At 42.9% G+C, this 20,712-nt stretch overlaps 2 protein-coding genes across 2 annotated transcripts; one reads left to right on the forward strand and one right to left on the reverse strand.

Moving 5' to 3' along the window:
* Window positions 1–6,718: 6,718 nt before the first annotated feature.
* Window positions 6,719–15,922, reverse strand: GDF9 (growth differentiation factor 9). The gene is made up of 2 exons (XM_061423480.1): window positions 13,590–15,922; window positions 6,719–12,465 (listed from the first exon to the last, which is right to left on the reverse strand). The coding sequence occupies exons 1-2, from the start codon at window positions 13,984–13,986 to the stop codon at window positions 11,501–11,503; spliced, it is 1,362 nt and encodes a 453-aa protein (XP_061279464.1). The 5' UTR covers window positions 13,987–15,922; the 3' UTR covers window positions 6,719–11,500.
* A 37-nt stretch (window positions 15,923–15,959) lies between these two features.
* Window positions 15,960–17,211, forward strand: LOC133251253 (cytochrome b-c1 complex subunit 8). The gene is made up of 3 exons (XM_061423478.1): window positions 15,960–16,059; window positions 16,215–16,382; window positions 17,015–17,211. Exons 2-3 carry the CDS (start codon window positions 16,229–16,231, stop codon window positions 17,107–17,109), a joined length of 249 nt encoding a protein of 82 aa, XP_061279462.1. The 5' UTR covers window positions 15,960–16,059; window positions 16,215–16,228; the 3' UTR covers window positions 17,110–17,211.
* The last annotated feature ends 3,501 nt before the right edge of the window (window positions 17,212–20,712 follow it).

Consider the following 20,712-nt stretch of genomic DNA (forward strand, 5'->3'; position numbering starts at 1 on the left):
TTATAAGTGTCAGGAACCCTACCTTGGCAGGGGGGCAATATCAAGATGGAGATTGGAGTGAAATCACATGAGGAAGAGATTGTGGTACTAAAGTTATTTTCAGATCACAAAGGGAATTTGCAATAGACTTTCTTACTCATTTTCTCTAAGCAGAGGCTTGTACAAGGACTTCACATGCTGCTTAAAGATCTACCCTTTTGATTTGAAGAGCTGAGGACACAAACTTGTTTCTAGTTCCTCCCACTGACATTCAGTTCAGTTCAGTTGCTCAGTCGTGTCTGACTCTTTGAGACCCCATGAACCACAGCACGCCAGGCCTCCCTGTCCATTACCAACTCCTGGAGTTTACCCAAACTCATGTCCATTGAGTCGGTGATGCCATCCAACCATCTCATCCTCTGTCGTCCCCTTCTCCTCCTGCCTTCAATCTTTCCCAACATTGGTCTTTTCAAATGAGTCAGTTCTTTGCATTAGGTGGCCAAAATATTGGAGTTTCAGCTTCAACATCAGTCCTTCCAATGAAGACATGGGGCTGATTTCCTTTAGGATGGACTGGTTGGATCTCCTTGCAGTCCAAGGGACTCTCAAGAGTCTTCACCAACACCACAGTTCAAAAGCATCAATTCTCCAGTGCTCAGCTTTCTTTATAGTCCAACTCTCACATCCATACATGACTACCAGAAAAATCATAGCCTTGACTAGACGGACCTTTGTTGACAAAATAATGTCTCTGCTTTTGAATAGGCTATCTAGGTTGGTCATAACTTTCCTTTCAAAGAGTAAGCGTCTTTTAATTTCATGGCTGCAATCACCATCTGCAGTAATTTTGGAGCCCCCAAAAATAAAGTCTGACACTGTTTCCACTGTTTCCCCATCTATTTCCCATGAAGTGATGGGACCGGATGCCATGATCTTTGTTTTCTGAATGTTGAGCTTTAAGCCAACTTTTTCACTCTTCTCTTTCATTTTCATCAAGAGGCTCTTTAGTTCTTCTTCACTTTCTGCCATAAGGGTGGTGTCATCTGCATATCTGAGGTTATTGATATTTCTCCCGGCAATCTTGATTCCAGCTTGTGCTTCCTCCAGCCCAGCGTTTCTCATGATATACTCTGCATATAAGTTAAATAAGCAGGGTGACAATATACAGCCTTCACATACTCTTTTTTCTATTTGGAACCAGTCTGTTGTTCCATGTCCAGTTCTAACTGTTGCTTCCTGATCTGCATACAAATTTCTCAAGAGGCAGGTCAGGTGGTCTGGTATTCCAATCTCTTTCAGAATTTTTCCACAGTTTTTTGTGATCCACACAGTCAAAGGCTTTGGCATAGTCAATAAAGCAGAGTTCCAGTTTTTCTGGAACTCTCTTGCTTTTCGATGATCCAGTGAATGGATGGATGGCAATTTGATCTCTGGTTCCTCTGCCTTTTTTTTTTTTTTAAATTATAAGTGATTATTAAATATACCCAAAAGGCAAAGATCAGGTGAGGAGAGCACAGCAAATGTGTGAACAAAGTTTTGGACTGAAAATTGTCTAGAAGAGTGAACAGAGCTAATTAAAAAGGAAATCTAAACCTGTGGGGAGTGGGGATGTCAATGAGAAGCTACGTGAGACACTGAACAGAATCCTGGGAACCTCAGGAAATGATGCCACATGCCATGGAAGGCAGCAGTACCAGCTACAACTAAGTGGATATTGCCCAAATCTGTAGATGGAACAGTTGGACCCATTCCAAGCAGAGAGAGGACTATTCCTTAGCCAACTCAGCAGGATACTAGGAGTTGACTTTATGTAAGCGAAAGTCGCTCAGTTGTGTCTGACTCTTTGCGACCCCATGGACTATGCAGTCCATGGAATTCTCTAGGTCAGAATATTGAAGTGGGTAGCCTTTCCTCTCTCCAGGGGATCTTCCCAACCCAGGGATCAAACCCAGGTCTCCTGCATTGCAGGTGTACTGTTTACCATGTGAGCCACAAAGGAAGCCCAAGAATACTGGAGTGGGTAGCCTATCCCTTCTCCAGGGGATCTTCCTGACCCAGGAATCAAACTGGGGTCTCCTGCATTGCAGGTGGATCCTTTACCAACTGAGTTATGAGGGAAGCCCTGACTTTATGTAAGAGTTGAATCAAAACAGTTCCAGACAGAAGAGTTAAAACAAAGAGGCGTTGTGGAGGTTGGAGGAAGAGATGCAGTCAGTATTGTAATAAAAAGGGATTAGGTAAAAATTTACAGTCCTTTGCATTGCTTGGCTCTAAGACTACCAGCAGCTAAGGATACATTTTTGACCCATCTTCCTCCCACCAGAAGGATGGATAATTTTTTTGCACAAAAACTTAAACAGAGGAGCCTCAAACTAAAGAGCACACAAATTAACACATCTCACCCTCCCATGCAGAGCTTCCAACAGCTTTATAGAGCCTTATATTTACAAATGGAAAAAAGACATTTGAGAAAAGCCTCCAATGTGAAAAGCAAAACCCGAACAAACAGAAACAAAACTCAAGAATAATGCAAGAAGAAAACAAACAGAACAATGAAAAAATTATAATTAAGAGGCAGCTCACATGGATGGGAATATGGAGCCAAGGAATAGGATAAGTTTTACCTCTTCATTTCACCATAAGAACCTAAGTTTCTTCTCTTAGTAGAAGACTGCCATCCTACAAGCTCAGAGAGATAGGCCAAGTAACAAATGGAGGTCACAAAAGTAAATCCCAAGTTTCTTCATGTCTTTGCATGCCCATCTCCACTGCCATATTCCAAGTCAGCATCATTTCTCACCTGGACCATGACAATAGCCCCCTAAAACCCAAAGTTCTCCCTGCTTCAGACTCATCTCTGTCAAACAACTCTACATAGAATACTGATACGATCTTTAAAAAACAATGAATTTAACCCTTTCAGGCCCCCAATTGGAGAAGGCAATGGCACCCCACTCCAGTACTCTTGCCTGGAAAATCCCATGGATGGAGGAGCCTGGTAGGCTGTTGTCCATGGGGTCGCTAAGAGTCGGACACGACTGAGCAACTTCCCTTTCACTTTTCACTTTCATGCATTAGAGAAGGAAATGGCAACCCGCTCCAGTGTTCTTGCCTGGAGAATCCCAGGGACGGGGTAGCCTGGTGGGCTTCCGTCTGTGGGGTTGCACAGAGTCAGACATGATTGAAGCGATTTAGCAGCAGCAGCAGCAGCAGGCCCCCAATTAAACACTCTCAAGGGCTTCCTATTGAACCAGACATGTAAGTCCAATCCCCAAGCACTGGTCAACAAGGTCTTGTATCATCTGGTCTGTCTGCTTCTTCAGTCTCATCTCCCACTCCACTTGCCTTCTACCCATTCTTCCTCCTTTCCCACTTCCCAATCACATCTAGTTCTTTCTGTTCTTGGAACATAAGTTTCTTCTCACATCCATTTGTTCTGCCTAGAAGTTCCTATATATCTCTACTTGTATTGTTTAATTGTTTATTGTCTGTCTCTTTCCCATATAATAGACACTCTATGCAATCAAGTGCCACGATTGTCTTGTTTACCACTCATATCAGCATCTGGAAGAGTCCCTTACATGTAGGGTGTGCCCAGTAAATATTTATTGAGTAAGTAAAATTGTAGTTTAAAAGTCTCCAAGTTTCTCAGACTTGTGGACACAGTGGGGGAAGAAGGTGGGACAAATTGAGAGAGTATCACTGACATACGTACACTACCATGTGTAAAATATAGCTAGTGGGAAGCAGCCATATATCACAGGGAATTCAGCTCAGTACTCTATGATGACCTAGATGGGTGGGATGGGGTGGAAGGGGGGCTCAAGAGGGAGAGAATATATGCTTACTTATAGCTGATTTCCTGGTGGCTCAGATGGTAAAAAATCTGCTTGCAGTGCAGGAGACTTGGGTTCGATCCCTGGTCTGGGAAGACACCCTGGGGAAGGGAACAGCTACCCACTCCAGTATCCTGGCCTGGAGAATTCCATGGACTATATAGCCCGTGGGATCAGCAAAGAGTCATACATGACTGAGTGACTTTCACTTTCAGGGAAGATCTCTCATGCCGCAGAGCAACTAAGCCCGAGTAATTGTGCTATAGTGCCTGGGAGCCAAAACTGCTGGGCCCACAAGCTGCAACTATTGAAGCCCAGTGCCCTAGAGATCGTGCTCCACAACGGGAGAAGCCACCACAATGAGACACATGCACACCACAACAAGGGAGTAGCCCCTGCTCACTGAAAGTAGAGAAAAGCCTGCACAGCAATGAAGATCCAGTATGCTGCTGCTAAGTCGCTTCAGTCGTGTCTGACTCTGCGACCCCATAGACGGCAGCCCATCAGGCTCCCTCGTCCCTGGGATTCTCCAGGCAAGAACACTGGAGTGGTTGCCATTTCCTTCTCCAATGCATGAAAGTGAGAAGTAAAAGTGAAGTCGCTCAGTCGTGTCCGACTCTTCGAGACCCCATGGACTGCAGCCTACCAGCCTCATCCGTCCATGGGATTTTCCAGGCAAGAGTGCTGGAGTGGGGTGCCATTGCCTTCTCTGAAGATCCAGTATAAGCAAAGATAAATAAAATTTTTTAAAAACTCCCTAGATAGTGGGTATAGAAGTATAGAAGAACATACCTCACAGGATAATAAAGGCCACATATGACAAACCCACAGCTATTGATAACATTCTCAACAATGCAAATTAAAACCATATTGAGGTATCATCTCATATCTGTCAGAATGGCTAGCATCCAAAAGAACATAAATGAGAAATGTTGGTGAGGATATAGAGAAAAGAGAACTCTCATACACCGTTGGTGGGAATGTAAACTGGTGCAGCTACTGTTGAAAAGAGTATGAAGTTTTACAAAAACACTAAACATAAAACTACCATGCTAGTCAGTTCAGTCATGTCCGACTGCTTGTGACCCTATGGACAGTAGCCCGCCAGGCTCCTCTGTCCATGGTACTCTCCAGGCTAGAATACTGGAGTGGGTTACTATGCCCTCCTCCAGGAGATCTTCCCAGCCCAGGGATGGAACTGACATCTCCTGTGGCTCCTGCATTGTAGGTAGATTCTTCACTGCTGAACAACTGGGGAAGCCCCAAACTACCACGTGACCCAGTTATTCTGCTCCTGGGTATATATCTATATCTATATATATATATATATCAGATAGATATATATATATCTATCTGATATATATATATATATATATCAGAAACAAAAGTACTAATTTGAAACAATAAATGCGCCCCAATGTTCTTACCAGCATTATTTATAGTTGCCGAAATATGGAAAGAAACTAAGTGTCCATCAACAGATGAGTAAAGAAAGTGTGGGTATGCTGTTTCAAAGGTAGAGGCGAAATGGTCTAAGATGAAAACATACTGAACCATTAATTCCACCCAGAGATAAAAACTATATTGATTTTAGGGTCAACATTTCCCTTGACCCAAATGTATTCCTTCACAGAACATTCTGTAGTGATGAATGCTCACTGATGGAACTTAGGGGAATAAAGGATGTCTCCTTTTCTGGTAGGTGAAGCTGAGGACATCAAACTGTTCTTAAGCACAGCATCCAGCCCATAGTCAGTGTTCAATAAATATTTATTCAATGAGCTAATTATTTCTGAGAATACTGAAACGACATCCAGGCACAGGCTGTGAACTCTTAACACTGCCAGTCATAGCACTTCAATGTGGAAAGACACCAGCACGAAACACAGTTCTACAGATGACTCTGAACTGTTCACAAGGTACTTATTCTTAATGAGATGTCCAAAATGTACAGTTGACTCTTATCCACATTTATCTAATTATTCATTTCTTCCAAACAAGTTGTATTACATAGTAGGGTAAGAGAAAGTAATACTGTCAGGCCATCTACAAAATCCTGTTCTTTAAATGAATATTGAAATAGTCCTAGTCTTACTAACAAATCAAGACCCTTTCTAAAAATTGTATAATATATATAGGGTTTGGGAAGCACAACTCCATCTGGAAGTAATTAACCACATAAAGCGGACATACTTGGCTTGTCATTTCTGGTTAAGGATGAAGTGTCTCAATCTCCTGGTTGTGTTTATTTTTCCTTCTTCAGTTCAGTTCAGTCGCTCAGTCGTGTCCGACTCTTTGCAACTCCATGAATCACAGCACGCCAGGCCTCCCAGTTCATCGCCAACTCCCGGAGTTCACTCAGACTCATGTCCATCGAGTCAGTGATGCCATCCAGCCATCTCATCCTCTGTCGTCCCCTTCTCCTCCTGCCCCCAATCCCTCCCAGCATCAGAGTCTTTTCCAATGAGTCAGCTCTTCGCATGAGGTGGCCAAAGTACTGGAGTTTCAGCTTTAGCATCATTTCTTCCAAAGAACACCCAGAACTGATTTCCTTTAGAATGGACTGGTTGGATCTCTTTGAAGTCCAAGGGACTCTCAAGAGTCTTCTCCAACACCACAGTGCAAAAGCATCAATTCTTCGGTGCTCAGCCTTCTTCACAGTCCAACTCTCACATCTATACATGACCACAGGAAAAACCATAGCCTTGACTAGATGGACCTTTGTTGGCAAAGTAATGTCTCTGCTTTTGAATATGCTATCTAGGTTGGTCATAACTTTCCTTCCAAGGAGTAAGCATCTTTTAATTTCATGGCTGCCATCACCATCTGCAGTGATTTTGGAGCCCCCCAAAATAAAGTCTGACACTGTTTCCACTGTTTCCCCATCGATTTCCCATGAAGTGATGGGACCAGATGCCATGATCTTTGTTTTCTGAATGTTGAGCTTTAAGCCAACTTTTTCACTCTCCTCTTTCACTTTCATCAAGAGGCTTTTTAGTCCCTCTTCACTTTCTGCCATAAGGGTGGTGTCATCTGCATATCTGAGGTTATTGATATTTCTCCCAGCAATCTTGATTCCAGCTTGTGCTTCTTCCAGCCCAGCGTTTCTCATGATGTACTCTGCATATAAGTTAAATAAGCAGGGTGACAATATACAGCCTTGACGAACTCCTTTTCCTATTTGGAACCAGTCTGTTGTTCCATGTCCAGTTCTAACTTTTGCTTCCTGACCTGCAAACAGGTTTCTCAAGAGGCAGGTCAGGTGGTCTGGTATTCCCATCTCTTTGAGAATTTTCCACAGTTTATTGTGATCCACACAGTCAAAGGCTTTGGCATAGTCAATAAAGCAGAAATAGATGTTTTTCTGGAACTCTCTTGCTTTTTCCATGATCCAGCGGATGTTGGATCAAGCAGATTTTTCCTTCTTAGAGAACAATTAATGTATAAAACAGCATACTTTTCTATTCTATCAATCATTCAGCCAATCGTTATACCTAAGAAATATTTGGGGGGATTTACATCCTCTAAATATTTTAAAGAATATTTTAAATGTTTTAATTTCACTTCAATTATCATTTTATAAGTTATAATCCCTCCAAAGTTACAAATTAAAATTGCCTACTTAAATTTTGATATAAACCAGGTTCTTTTGCCTGAGCATTATTCTTTTGTCACTTAAATAACCATGAGTACATCCTTTACCTCACGAAAGAGTAACTAATTTTTCCCACAGATTGGCTAAATTGAGTTCTGAACCAACTTGAGCAGCTGCTACCCTTGAAGCTGATTAGCAAAACAAAGTATTCAACCTAACAGAGGAGTTGATTTAAACTAATAAAGACAGGAAATTCGGAGCTGAAGGTGAACCCAGCTCCTGACATGGCCCATTGTTTCTTGGCACACTAAGGCACTCATCACATTAAGTGACCTCGTATCTCATCTGGACTAAATACCAAAGCTGAATGCATCTATTTAAGGCAGATGTAGCCTCATCCTCGAATTTCCAGATCTAAATCACTGTTGTCCTTTCTCATTTATTTTCTAAATTGGCAGCTTTTATAAGAGTAACTGAAGAAAAACAGGTTTCATATGGAGGAGGCAGCTGGGAGACTAGTATATCCTCCTCAGTTGTGTAGAAGAGAATCTTTGAAGTTTAAATTTAGTAAACATAAACCCTGAATATTAACGATGTCCTATGAAAAAGACTAAATTTACAAATAAAGCCTAAGGGGATGGGAGGAAGCCAAGCTCACAGATCTTCAAGCTACAGTTACTCAGTTATAGCATCAAAACACTACTCGAAAGTGTTTTAAGTCAGACAATTTTAGAACTTACCTATATAGATGAACTATTTATCTACTCCTAATTTTGGCATTGACTCTAATACTTAACTTCCATCAAACTCCCCCACCATTTTCAAAACCTTCCGCTTGCAGACCAAATTCCATACTCAGCCACAGAACTAAACCATGATTTAAAAAAAAAAAAAACCCAAAACAAACAATAAAGCAAAACAATTCCCATCTTTAAGGAAATAAACGCCAGTTTAGGGCGATTGGGGAGCTATAAGGGATCCTTAAAGTGGATAGATCTCATGTGATCCATTTGAAAATAGCCATACTTAGGGAGATTTTTTTTCTTTCTTTCCTCTAAGTTACTTTATCATAAGAATACAGGATTTAGTACATTGTCTTGTTTGTTTTTTAGTAGCTAAGTTGTGTCCAACTCTTTTGCAACCCTGTGGACTGTAGCCCACCAAAGCTGTCCAGGGGATTTCCCAGGCAAGAATACTGGAGTGGGTTGCCATTTCCTTCTCCAGGGGATCTTCCCAATTCAGGGATTAAACCTGGGTCTGCTGCATTGGCAGGTGGGTTCTTTACGGCTGTGCCACCAGAGAAGCCCTATAGTACATACAGCAAACAAAATGTGTGTTAATTGACTGTTCATGATATCGGTAAGGCTTCTGGTCAACAGTTTGTTAGTAGTTAAATTTTGTGGAGAATCATAAGTTACATGTGAATTTATTTTTTTGGCCTCGCCGTATGTGAGATCTTTAGTTCCCTGATCAAGGATGAACCTGCAGTGGGAGTCTTAACCACTAGAATCCCAGGGAAGTTCCTACATTTGGATTTTGACTATGCATGGGGTCAGCGCCTCTAACCCTTGTGTTGTTTAAGGGTAAACTATATTTTGATAAATAATCTTAAAGAGGTTATGATTTTCAGAGATTTGTAAGACAAAGTTTTCAATTTCCCAAAGAATTGAGCTGCTGCCTAAATGATATCAAAGGGCCAATCTGCCCATCAAACTATGTTTAATTTGCTTCTTTATACAGAAAGAAAGTTTCCAACTAAAATGGAAATACGATGATTTCTATGTTCTAGAACTTCAGGGTTCAGTGCATTATGCCTTCAAAAAGTCTGCACAAAAAGTTGAACACAAAAGCATTTAACAGGGACCTCTTTTGGAGCATATAATTCAACTCCAAACCATTCCACCTTAGGGGCAAAAAGCTTCCAATATTACTCTTGTCAACCCTGGAATATCAATCCCCAGCTTCCACTGCACACTGTTTGGGCTCAGGCAATTCTCCCGGCTCCCTTTAGCATATTAAGGAAGATTTAATAAGCTCAGTTGTACCCTGTCACCATCACTTGTGGCCTGACCATTCCAAATATTTTTTAATCCTAAGAATAACAGAATGACAAAACACCATTTCTTTCTTACACCTGCAGCCTCATTTACCCAAGAATAATGACTCCAAGTTATACAACAAGATGGCAAAGTTATTGGAAACTGGGCCACCTGAAACTTTTGTTTTTAGTCCCATTTTTCAGAAAAAAAGAAAAGAAAAAAAGGGATTTTTGAGGGAAAAAAATCATGAGGAGATAAGAGCATTTATGACAGTGTGTGTGCGTTTATAAAGTGTATGCAAGATAACACCAGGAAACAACTCAAGAATAAATATTTCATTCCCAATATCATAAAAAATACTTAGAAATAAATTTAACAATATAAAGTTCAAAACGTATTTGAAAACTACAAAAAATTTTTTTTATTTTTTAAAATTTACTTATTTTAATTGGAGGCTAATTACTTTACAATATTGTAGTGGTTTAAGTGAAAGTTGCTCAGTTGTGTCTGACTCTTTGTGACCCCATGGACAACACAGTCCATGAAATTCTCCAGGCCAGAATACTGGAGTGGGTAGCCTTTCCCTTCTCCAGGGGATCTTCCCAACCTAGGAATCGAACCCACGTCTCCCGCATTGCAGGCAGATTCTTTACCAGCTGAAGATCTAAATAAATGGATCCACCACACCATGGATTGGAAGTCTTGATGTTAAGATGGCAATACACCCCAAACTAATCTACAGATTTCAACACAATCTCTATCAAAATCCCAGCTGACTTCCTTAGACACTAGGCACCAAGCAAAGATCATTTACAAGAATGAGAAGTACTTGCATCTTGGAGGTACTTTTGATTTGTAGATGAGGGTTTTACAAACTCGGAAACAGAAATCACTGCTCAACCCTGGATTCCCCGTCTCCAGGTCTCTTTCAAGGTAAATTTACTGAAAACCCACATAAAAGCCCTCATATACAAACAAGGCCTGGTCTGTAATATAACCTAGTCACTGCCAGCTTAATTTAGTGCTAACAGTGCTAAATTCACCTGGAAAAAACCTGCAGGGGTGGAGTGATGGGAGCTGAGGGAAAGCAGCAAAACCAAACTAAGAAAAAAAAATGCTTCTTGACTGCCTTCCAAAGGTTCAGAGTTTTAAATATACAGAGGAGAAAATACATTTAAAAATCTTAAACTCTGCAATTTCTTGGGAAAATTTGCAAGGCTGTTTCCTTTAAATAAAGCCATCTAAGGCACACAGTTAGTACCAATTACTAACCCAACAGAAATGGGTTATAGTGTATGTTGTTTAGTTGCTAAGTCGTGCCTGACTCTTTTGTGACCCCATGGACTATATAGCCTGCCAGGTTTCCCCGTCCGTTTCTTGGTTTGCCAGGCAAGAACACTGGATGGGTTGCCATCTCCTTCTCCAGTGCTACATCTACTGCATTGGCAGGCAGATTCTTTACCACTGAGCCACCAGGGAAGCCCAATATATCGTATACTCTCTAGTCTAATTTAGGTAGAGAGTTAGTCTCTCTAACTCTGAAAAAGGGATAGTAAGTTAAGTTGAGTAAAGACTAGCTTTTAGACACACTCCCTCTCCCTCTCAAATGACCATTTAAAAGCAAATCTTTAATTAAAACCGCACACAGAAAATTTATGCCACTCACAGGAATTTATTCCTCCATTAAATAAGACTATGAATTGTCTAGAACTGCAATTCCACCCAAGATTTATGCTAATTGTTTTTTAATTTTCTTACATCAAAAAGAAGACTCCTATAAAAAGAAAAAAGAATTACTTGGGAAAAAATTTAAAGTTCTCCAAAAGAAATACATTTCATTTAAACATTTGGCCATAAGGAAGGCAGCTGTTATCCCTTTACATTGATAGATGCCACAGAATACGCTAATCTATACAGGCTCCTCCTTACACAACACACACTGTAGTACAGTTAGAGATTTGACACATGAAACTTCCTCCCAAAGGCATAGACAGGTGCACGGCATTTACACTGGCCAGGACACTCACGGTTTTACTTGACAGGAGTCTGTGTTAACGACAGGTACACTTAGTGGCTATCATATCTTCATATTCTTTATAAGCAATTGAGCCATCAGGCTCGATGGCCAAAACACTCAAAGGACTATACTTGGCAGGTACACAGGATGGTCTTGGCACTGAGGAGTCAAGTTTCTCATGGATGATGTTCATCACCATGGTGTGAACTGGAGAGCCATACCGATGTCCGACCGCCCTGGGACAGTCCCCTTTACAGTATCGAGGGTTGTATTTGTGTGGGGCCACAATCCAGTTGTCCCACTTCAGTTGACTAAAGCTAAGTCTAAAGTCATGGAGCTCACATTCATTCTGGGGAAAAAGAAACTGTTTGAAGTATTCACTCAGATTGAATGAAGCTGGAACCAGAGGCTTCTTCAATTCAGAGCTGACACTCTCCTGGTCTCTCCGGTGACGGGACAATCTTACACCCTCAGCAGCTTCTTCTCCCATGGGACAGGCAGACAGCCCTCTCTTCTGGTCAGGATCCTGTGAAGGCTTCCTTTTAGGGTGGAGGGAATGCCACCTGTGAAAAGCCTGAGCACTTGTGTCGTTCAGATATAGAAGCAGTGAGGGCGCTAAGAGAAGAGTCATGTTAAACAGGCTGTCCCGTGCTGAAGGATGCTGCAGCTGGTCTTTCACACATGTAAAATTTACAGACATGTGAATATTCCTCTTGTGGGAGGCCACCAGAGGCTCAAGAGGAGCTGTCACATCAATCTCAATCCATTTGTATTTCTTTCTAAATTCAAACTGTGAGTTAAAGGTAAATGAGTATGGAGCTCTAGGGAGAGTCTTGCTAGAAAACTCTGGCTCTTTTATCACCAGGTTGCATATACATTTAACAGGAAAGGGAAAAGAAATGGAGTTGTTGAAAGTATATAGCAAGACTGACTTGAATAAATGTTCCACAACAGTAACACGATCCAGGTTAAACAGCAGATCCACTGATGGAAGGGTTCCTGAGAAGAAAAACAATCCAACAGTAATGCCATATATAACAGGAAGTCAAATCAAGGAATCAGTACCTCAGAATGTACTTCTGTCCCTTTTTTCCCCACTTTCTGAAGCCTTAAACGTCAGGGTGGGATAGGAGTTATAAAGAAAAAGCAAGTTATCTGTACCATATCTAAGTCTCAGCACTTACTGCTGGATCACCAGAAATTCAGAATAGCTTTGGTGGTGAATTAAAAGAGAGAATCATTATATGTTGAAGTTTTAGAATCTTAATAACTTGCTCCAAACAAAGAGAAAGCTAAAAAGGAAAGCAGTATTTTTCTCTTGGAAAGTCTTTAAGAGGAAAACTATCAAAAGACACTTGCCAGGCTTGTTAAGAAAACATTCTAAGTTCTTACCGGCAGAATCAATAAAGAAAAAGTACTTGTCTAAGTTAATTTGGAACACTTGAGACTGACAACAAATGGAAGCTCTAAACCCACTGTAACAAAACAGGACATCAAGGAAGGAGAAAGGGTTTAAGATAGCCACAAATGACCTGCTGGGTTAGAAGGGTTTTCTGTAAGTCATGAACTAATGAATATAATTTTTTTTTCTTTTTAAAATAGCACTGCTCCCATCTCTCTCATACACACAAGATTGTTGACTAACACATTGTCCTTGTATGGATCTACTGTTCCACATAAGGACTTAAGCTTTCCTCTCACAGAAAGTAACAAATGTGGGGAAAACATCCTGTTTATTAAAGCACACCAACAGCTGAAAGAGGTACTGTAGGTTCATGTCCAGGCCAACATTGGTAGACTAGAAAGAATATGCAACAAAGTCAAAATACCTTTTTTCCAGTCCTGATTTTGTGACCCTGGACAAGATGCTAACCTCCAGCAGCACTCTACCCAGGCTTTAGTCCCATTAAATCTCTTCTAGCAAGAGATTTAGCCTACATCAACCCATGAGGGCATTAGGAAAAAACATTAAGATCAAGTACGAGGTTTGTTTGGATTTGGATATTGAGTACCAAGCAAAGTAAAATGAAAGTCAAGGAGCAAGGGCCAACTCCTTTATGTAACTGAAATGCAAAAGATCTTTCTTCTTCCCTCCACCCATTAACCAATCTGCTCCCACACACCTGCTGCCTGGTCCCCAGGAGCCTGCTTGTGCTGAGCACAGGGGGTGAAGAGCCGAACAGTGTTGTAGAGGTGGCTTCTGTTGGATTTAGGGGTCCCCTCCTTGGTAGCATATGCTTTATAGAGCCTCTTCATGTAGCTCAAAGCTCTGTCATCTGGCTGAAGCCTGGGGGGTTCCCTGTGCCCATCATACAGAACATTTAAGAGAGGGGAAAGGAGACCAGGTCTGTGTCTCCCATCTAGATGCTTCAGCAAGGACCAAGTCTCAGCCTCAGATTCCAACGCAGTCCTAGCTACAATCTGAGCCTCTCCCCTAGAAGGCTGAGAATCAAGGCTAATAGGAAAACAGAGCCAGGCAAAGCAGCAAAACCAAAGGAAGAATTTGTTGGGAAGCGCCATGGCTTGGAAGAATTAGCAAGGAACACATTTCCCCATACCAGTCTTCTTCCTAAAAACCAGGAAGAGCCTTGGTTGGTCTCTTAAATAAACTTTAGGTGTGTGGGTGGGCTAGGTTCACTTCTGTAATCAGACCTTAAGGATGCTTAGCTGAGGATAATTTTTATCAGCTGACAACACCCTATTCATCCAGTTTGTCCTAATTAGATACAGATTTACTTGGTCATATAGTTTTCCTTTTCCTTTCCCCTGCATTTATTTAAAATCTCTTAAGTTAATGGACTAGCTATGTAGCTGAAAGGCTAAGAGAAAGTGAGGAGTGATTAAAAAAAAAAAAAAAAAGCCGCCCATTTCTTGAGAGAGATTAAGATTCTTAAAATGTTCCCTAGGTGCTTGCTGAAACTTCCAAGGCATGTGGAAAAGCTAATGATTCATCATGATATCCAGATCTGTTTGTATGCAACTTATGGTATTGGGTTTACTCTTCTCCCTGCATCTGTACCACCTCTCCTACTTTCAGGTGCTTAGAATATTTGTTTACTGCATGTTGATTTGGAGGGTGAGAGAAATTCACAACTGGAATTGAGATTCCAGAGAGCAGAGAACTGTTATTTTGCCTACTTCTCTCAGCTTTGTAAGGATATGTACTTGGAATACTGCAATATGCTTTAAAAAGGAGGACATCACATTTAATCTTGACTCATTTTAAAGTATATCTTGATGCCTTTATTTGGGTCTGCACATTCATCTATGCATACTTTAATTGAAAGGTTTAAAGACGTTTTCAGGTGCTAGAAAATAAATGAAAGGTTTGCTTTTTATTAATCACTCAAATGGTGGGAGTATTTGCTAGGTATTTTTATTCTTACCTGTGTAAGTATTTATGTTCTTGCCTCTGAGCTAAGATCAGGTTAGAGATTATGTTTCAGATAAATGAGACATGGGTGCACTAAGAAGAGCTGAATATACTCACCGTGTAAGATACAGAACCAGTCTGTGCAGTACCTAGGCTGATAAAACCGAGGTATACTGGTAAATTTTAAGTTCATTGTCTGCCAAACCTCCCTGGCTCGGATCTGGCAAGGAGGGTTATAAAACACACCCAAACTGCTGAATGAGAACTTAGTCCTAGATTACACATGGCCAGCAATTCCATGAAAAAAAACATTTACAGACACGTTGCATCAAGTGGAAAAGTCAGTCAGCTGTACAGGACAGCAGTATCCTTAAGTAGAAAGCACTTTCCGAAAATGCCATCGCCTCACACGCGACGCTCCTGACTTCCTCCTGGGCAGTGGAGTAAACAGTGGGCAACGCGGCATTCGGCCCCAGGCACTCTGTCAGGGCGAAGCCGGCTGCGATGGAGGTTGCCTCTTCCCTCCTACAATCACTAACAGCTGCTCATCATTTGTTGGACTATTACCTGAGGACTCTTGTGGCTAAATGGAAACATTTTAGCCAATAAAATGGAAACATTTTTATTATCTCTTGGGAAAGTCTACACCCTGCCAGTGGATTCTAATCCGGTGGCTGACAAGAGAAGTCTCAGATCCGTGTCCCTGATTCGGGTCCTGCGGTCGCTGAGGGCCTGACCATAGCCGATTCCAGTTCCAGCTTACTGGACATGACAGTACAAAAACTCGCGTTGACTGCCAGGCGGCGGCCTCAAAGACGCTTTCCACCGCGCCAGGACACCCGACCCTAGGGCAGCTCCCGAGGTTGACAGGCCCCTCGCTCTTGTACTCTTAGTCCGTCCGGTTTCGGCCGCTTCCTGAAGCTCCGAGGAAAGCCGGGAACCGAGGAGAAGATTGAGGGGATCCGGTGGGGGGCGCCCCGGGACCCCAGAGCCCGCCCAGAGGCGCTTGGCCCCACCCCAGAGCAGGCACCGCCCACTTCACGTCACGCGGCGGGGGCACGTCTCTTCGGCACTGGGGGCTATGGCGCCGTCACCTGGAGGCAGTCGGCAACTAGTTCTCCCGGAAGTGACCTCACCGCCTCCTGGCGCGGCGTCCGATCCTACCGGAAGTGGTGGACGGAAGCCGGAGGGTCCTGTGGTGTGGCGGCGAGGTGACCTCGGTGTGTGAGTGGGCCGCATCGCGCGGTCTCGGGGACCCCTGGAGGGTGGGGTTGCGTTCTGGGTTGGGGGGATGAGGAGCTCCGCGGAAGGACTCGGGTTGACGGCGGCAAGTCCCGGGCTTGAGCCCAACGCTTGTCCTCTCTCCGTCTTGCAGAGGCTGCGGTGACCATGGGCCGCCAGTTTGGGCATCTGACACGGGTGCGGCATGTGATCACCTACAGCTTGTCGCCCTTCGAGCAGCGCGCCTTCCCGCACTACTTCAGCAAGGGCATCCCCAACGTTCTGCGCCGAACTCGGGCGTGCATCCTTCGCGTCGCGCCGCGTGAGTGCCCTGGCCGGGCGGAGAGGCTAGACTCCCATCCACAGAGGGTATTGCGGGTCCCCTCAGTGAGCACTCTGCAGCTCGCCATAAACACGCTTTCTCTTTCAGTAGTCCTGAATGCCGTTGAACTGGTCATGTCCTCCGCATCTTACAGATAAAGGAGTTGGGTCACAGAGAAATGACTGGCTCAAGGTCACTTGTGTGATTCCAGTGTCTCCCTCTGAGGTCACCTTTACCCACTTCTTTCCTAGCAGTGAACTGTTTTGTGTTAAAGGTGCAGCAGATTGTGATGATAGTTGCACATTTTGACTTTGCTAAAACCCACAGAAGTGTACATTTCAAAATGGTTGAATGATGAAGTTTATGCTATGTGAATTTGACCTCAGTTTTTAAAGCATTTAAAAATGTGCAACAGGGGAGCGATAGGGAAGATTTGGTCACATTTTCCTGGATAAACCCCTTTCTTTTACACAGCTTAAAAATGGGTTTGTAGCATAAGCTTTTTGATCATCTGGTTTAAGAGTGATTTCTTAAGAACTAGAGACAGGAAAGCAGAATATAAGGTGAATCAGAAAACAGGACTGGGATCCATGTGTCTTGTATGTGCTCACTGCTTCCTCTCATTTTTATAGCGTTCGTAGCGTTTTATCTTGTCTACACATGGGGAACGCAGGAGTTTGAGAAATCGAAGAGGAAGAATCCAGCTGCCTATGAAAATGACAAATAAGCAACTCATCTGGATAATGGTTCCTTGTCTCTGAAAGACCCTTCTCTGGGAGAGGAGTGTATATTGTAGTGTCTTGAAGACACAATAAACTTATGGGCTTCACTGTTGTGATTTTGTGTGTTGTGTAAGCAGAGTCCTTGGATGTGACTGCCAGTTTTCAAGTTCATAAACTCCCCTCCCCAGCATGATTGCTGAACCATTTTGGCTAGTCTGAGTTTGGGAAGGAGTGTGGCTCACCCCTTGTTCTGTAATCTACAAGACTGTAGCTGCAACTGAACAGTTGTGGGTGGCATCAACTGTAGGGAATGTTAACTCCCTGCCCACTGCTTCCATATTGACAATAAAATCTAGTAATTACTGTGTCAGGTATTGTTAGCCCTTTATGCAAATAATGTCTTTTAAACCTCACAGCTACCTTTGGTGGTTTTTTCCTTCACAAGTAGCTTTGAAGTATCACCATTACACTCATTCTGCAGGTGACACAGGCAGACAGGTTAAGTAATTTGCCCCAAATTATACAACTAGTGAATGGTAGAATCTGGCACTGAAGTTTCTGTTCTTAAAGCTATGCTCTTCTACATGATAGCTATCAAAGGAAGAGATGAGGTGACTCCTTTGCCTCTAGAACTGAGGTCAGCAAACTGGCTACGTTTGTACCAGGTTGCTGAAAGTGCTTTTTAGCCATGTATGACCCATAAAACCTAAAATATTTACTCTGACCCTTTATGGAAAATGTTCACCCCTGTCTTAGAGCCTTTGAATTATCTTTCTAGTGGAAAAATTACCCTTTTCCCTTCACCTAGGAGATGGTGGGGGTAGGTGTTGGCAGTTTATGCTTCTGGTTCCCTACTCCATTTCTAGAAACTTCCTCTCTTCTAAGGAGCTGTCCTGGTCCAGAGCAGCAGTTCCACAGGGTAGGTCAGCTTCTGGCTCAGGCTGTGTCTTTCCTTCTTATTCTATTATTCCTGCCTTTCATGAACCAAAACTACCTCAAAAATCTATAAGGTATCAGGAGATTGCATTGATTGTGAGCCAGGATAAGGAGGTACAGCTGAGACTAATAGACCTGGGGCCCATATCCTTTTAACTTGCTTCCCTAATGTGTGGTAAAGGCAAGAAACCCTCATTCTTGAGCTATGAACTGCTTACCCATATAACAGGTATATTAAAACAAAGCCACAGGGCTGAAGTAACTGAAATGTAAGAGTCTGGTGAGGTAGCGCAGGCCTGACAGAAGTGTGTGATGAAAACCAGCCTCACCAAACTAATTTTCCTGTTTGGCTTCTTGTCCAAGTTTATTCCCAGGGCTCACTGCCTGATATGCAACATATTTGGGTCATAGTCTCCTTTGAGAATCTGATGAAAGCTGTGAACTTAAGGTGTAAATACACCCATTCTTAATCTTGCATAGTCTGAACAGGTTCATGGGCCAGGGAGGATCGACTACTTCCTTGACAGGCCATTGATCTCTGTTTCTTTTTTCCCTCCAGTTTTAGCCCCAAGCTTCCTAGGTGGCATGGCCACCCTTGTCCCATCTTTGCTTCATTTTAGACTTCTATTTCTGGTTCTTTTGAGTGCTTTGGAGATTCCAGCCCCAAATCAAACAACCCTTTCTTAGCCTAGACTAGGTACTGAGCCTTTTGGTCTGAAATCTTTTATCCCAGTAGTGCTCTACTGAGAAGACTGTCCTAGAAGTCTTTCCATGCACTCAGCTTCTACTTCCAGATAAAATTGTTAAGCACTGCTTTAAGCCTGTCCCTCACTAAAGGACCTCCCTCTCTGTGTTTGGTGACTCAGAGTTCTGTGTAGTAGGGTCCTGGAGGGTGGGGGTAGTGGTAGTAGTGAGTGGTGTGGAGTATGAATTACAGCTCAGTACACCTGTACATGACTGGGATCTGGGATCATTTTATGGACTATTCTATCTGTAGAAATTCATAAAGAAACTGAAAATGGGTAGTCTCTTAAGAGGGACCACTGTTGTGGGCCTCTATAGAGGATCCACTTGGAACCACCAGCCCAGGTGTGGCTCCTTCACCTGCTGCTGGGGCACAATCACTTTTTCATTTAGCCCTCCTTTTCCCCAGCAATGCTCCTGCTCCCAGAAAGGCATTTATCTCTGGTCTGCATAATGCTGTGAAGGGGACACTTCCATCAGCCAACACGTTGCCAGAGATGCAGGCCCAGAAGTCAATGCCAGTTCTAGCCAGCAACTGAGCAAATATACTCTATTTGTTGAAGTTTTACCCGGAAAAGTTTTTCCATTTCAGTCTTTCATTTTTCATTAGGCATGTCCTACTTAGGGACAGCAAAAAATTTCCAATTACTGTCAAGCCCTTCATGATCTTCCCTCCACCTGGAATGTGTTTCAAACAGCTGTTCATGTAGCTACCCGTTCGGTCTCACATTTCATCCTAGGCACTTAACTTCAGAAACAGAAAATCCCTCGGAGTTGTATTCAGAGTTACCAAGCTGTAAGCTATCAACCGTGTGTGTCTCTTTCTTCTTGTAAATTAATCATTTGAAAACCCACATGTCAGTGCCTGGGAGGCCTCACAGAGGTGCTCCCATCCATCTCATTGACACAAGAGACTAAAGCCCAAAGAGGGGCAGGGCTGGCTTCTGGTCAGCTAACCTATGTAGGTCCCTGGCTTCTGCTTTCCAGCCAAGCATTTCTTCTTATGGCTGCTTAGACCTTTCTGCTGGAGAAAGGAACATGCACTCTTATGTTGATTCATTCAGCAAAATACTTGATTGTACAGAGCCCCTGCACTTTTAAAATGTTTATGTTTTAATTTCAGGAATAGGCCTTCACAGCTACTCAAGGGATGTGGGATGGCCATGCCCACATCTGGACAATTCTGTCACTTCAGCTGAATGCTGTCTGGATGCCACTTTGCTTTTAATAAAGTTTGACTTTAAATAAAACAACTACCGGGTTAGTGTAGACACATATTGAAATACTCTCCCTCACAGTGATTCCTCCATGGGCAGTAACTAATGGATCTTTTCTTTTGGGAGGAGGGATAGCATACAAGATAGAGGCTTGGGCCACAAAGGCTTCTGCAGTGTTGTCACACCCATGATGATGAATAGCCAGTCCTTTATTCCCCCTACAAAGAGGGGCCCCAAAGCCCCAGGCCTTTCCCTTGGCTGTGGTATTGGCTTTGTAAGTTAACAGGCTACTTTGATTTTGCCTTAAGTACAGGATGGCAGAAATGGAGGACTGGGAGAAAGCGTCCATCTTGGGAATAAGCCCTTTCCACATCCCACTTGGCACATCACTGTAGGCTTGTTAAGGGGAGGTTGGCCCTCAGCCCACAGACCCAACTGGCTCTAGGCTATCACGTTGTTCAGGCTTTTGCTTATTTCATCAGATTTCTGTTCTTACCCAATGTTCACTAGGTCACCTCACAGCCTCTTCTCCATCCCACAGAAGTTCCTAGTTAAGCCCCTACTTGAGGTCATTCTGTATCGAAGCTCAGAAGTAAAGGGAAGGAACAGCTAATTAGTCTCAAACTTGCAGGATTGGTTCGGTGAGTTTGGCATAGGTCTGCTTCTCCATGCTCCTTAAGTGCAAGCGATGGTGTCTGTCTCCAGGCCTGG

Source organism: Bos javanicus, chromosome 7, assembly GCF_032452875.1.
Source record: "Bos javanicus breed banteng chromosome 7, ARS-OSU_banteng_1.0, whole genome shotgun sequence".
In the NCBI taxonomy this organism is placed as follows: Eukaryota; Metazoa; Chordata; class Mammalia; order Artiodactyla; family Bovidae; genus Bos; species Bos javanicus.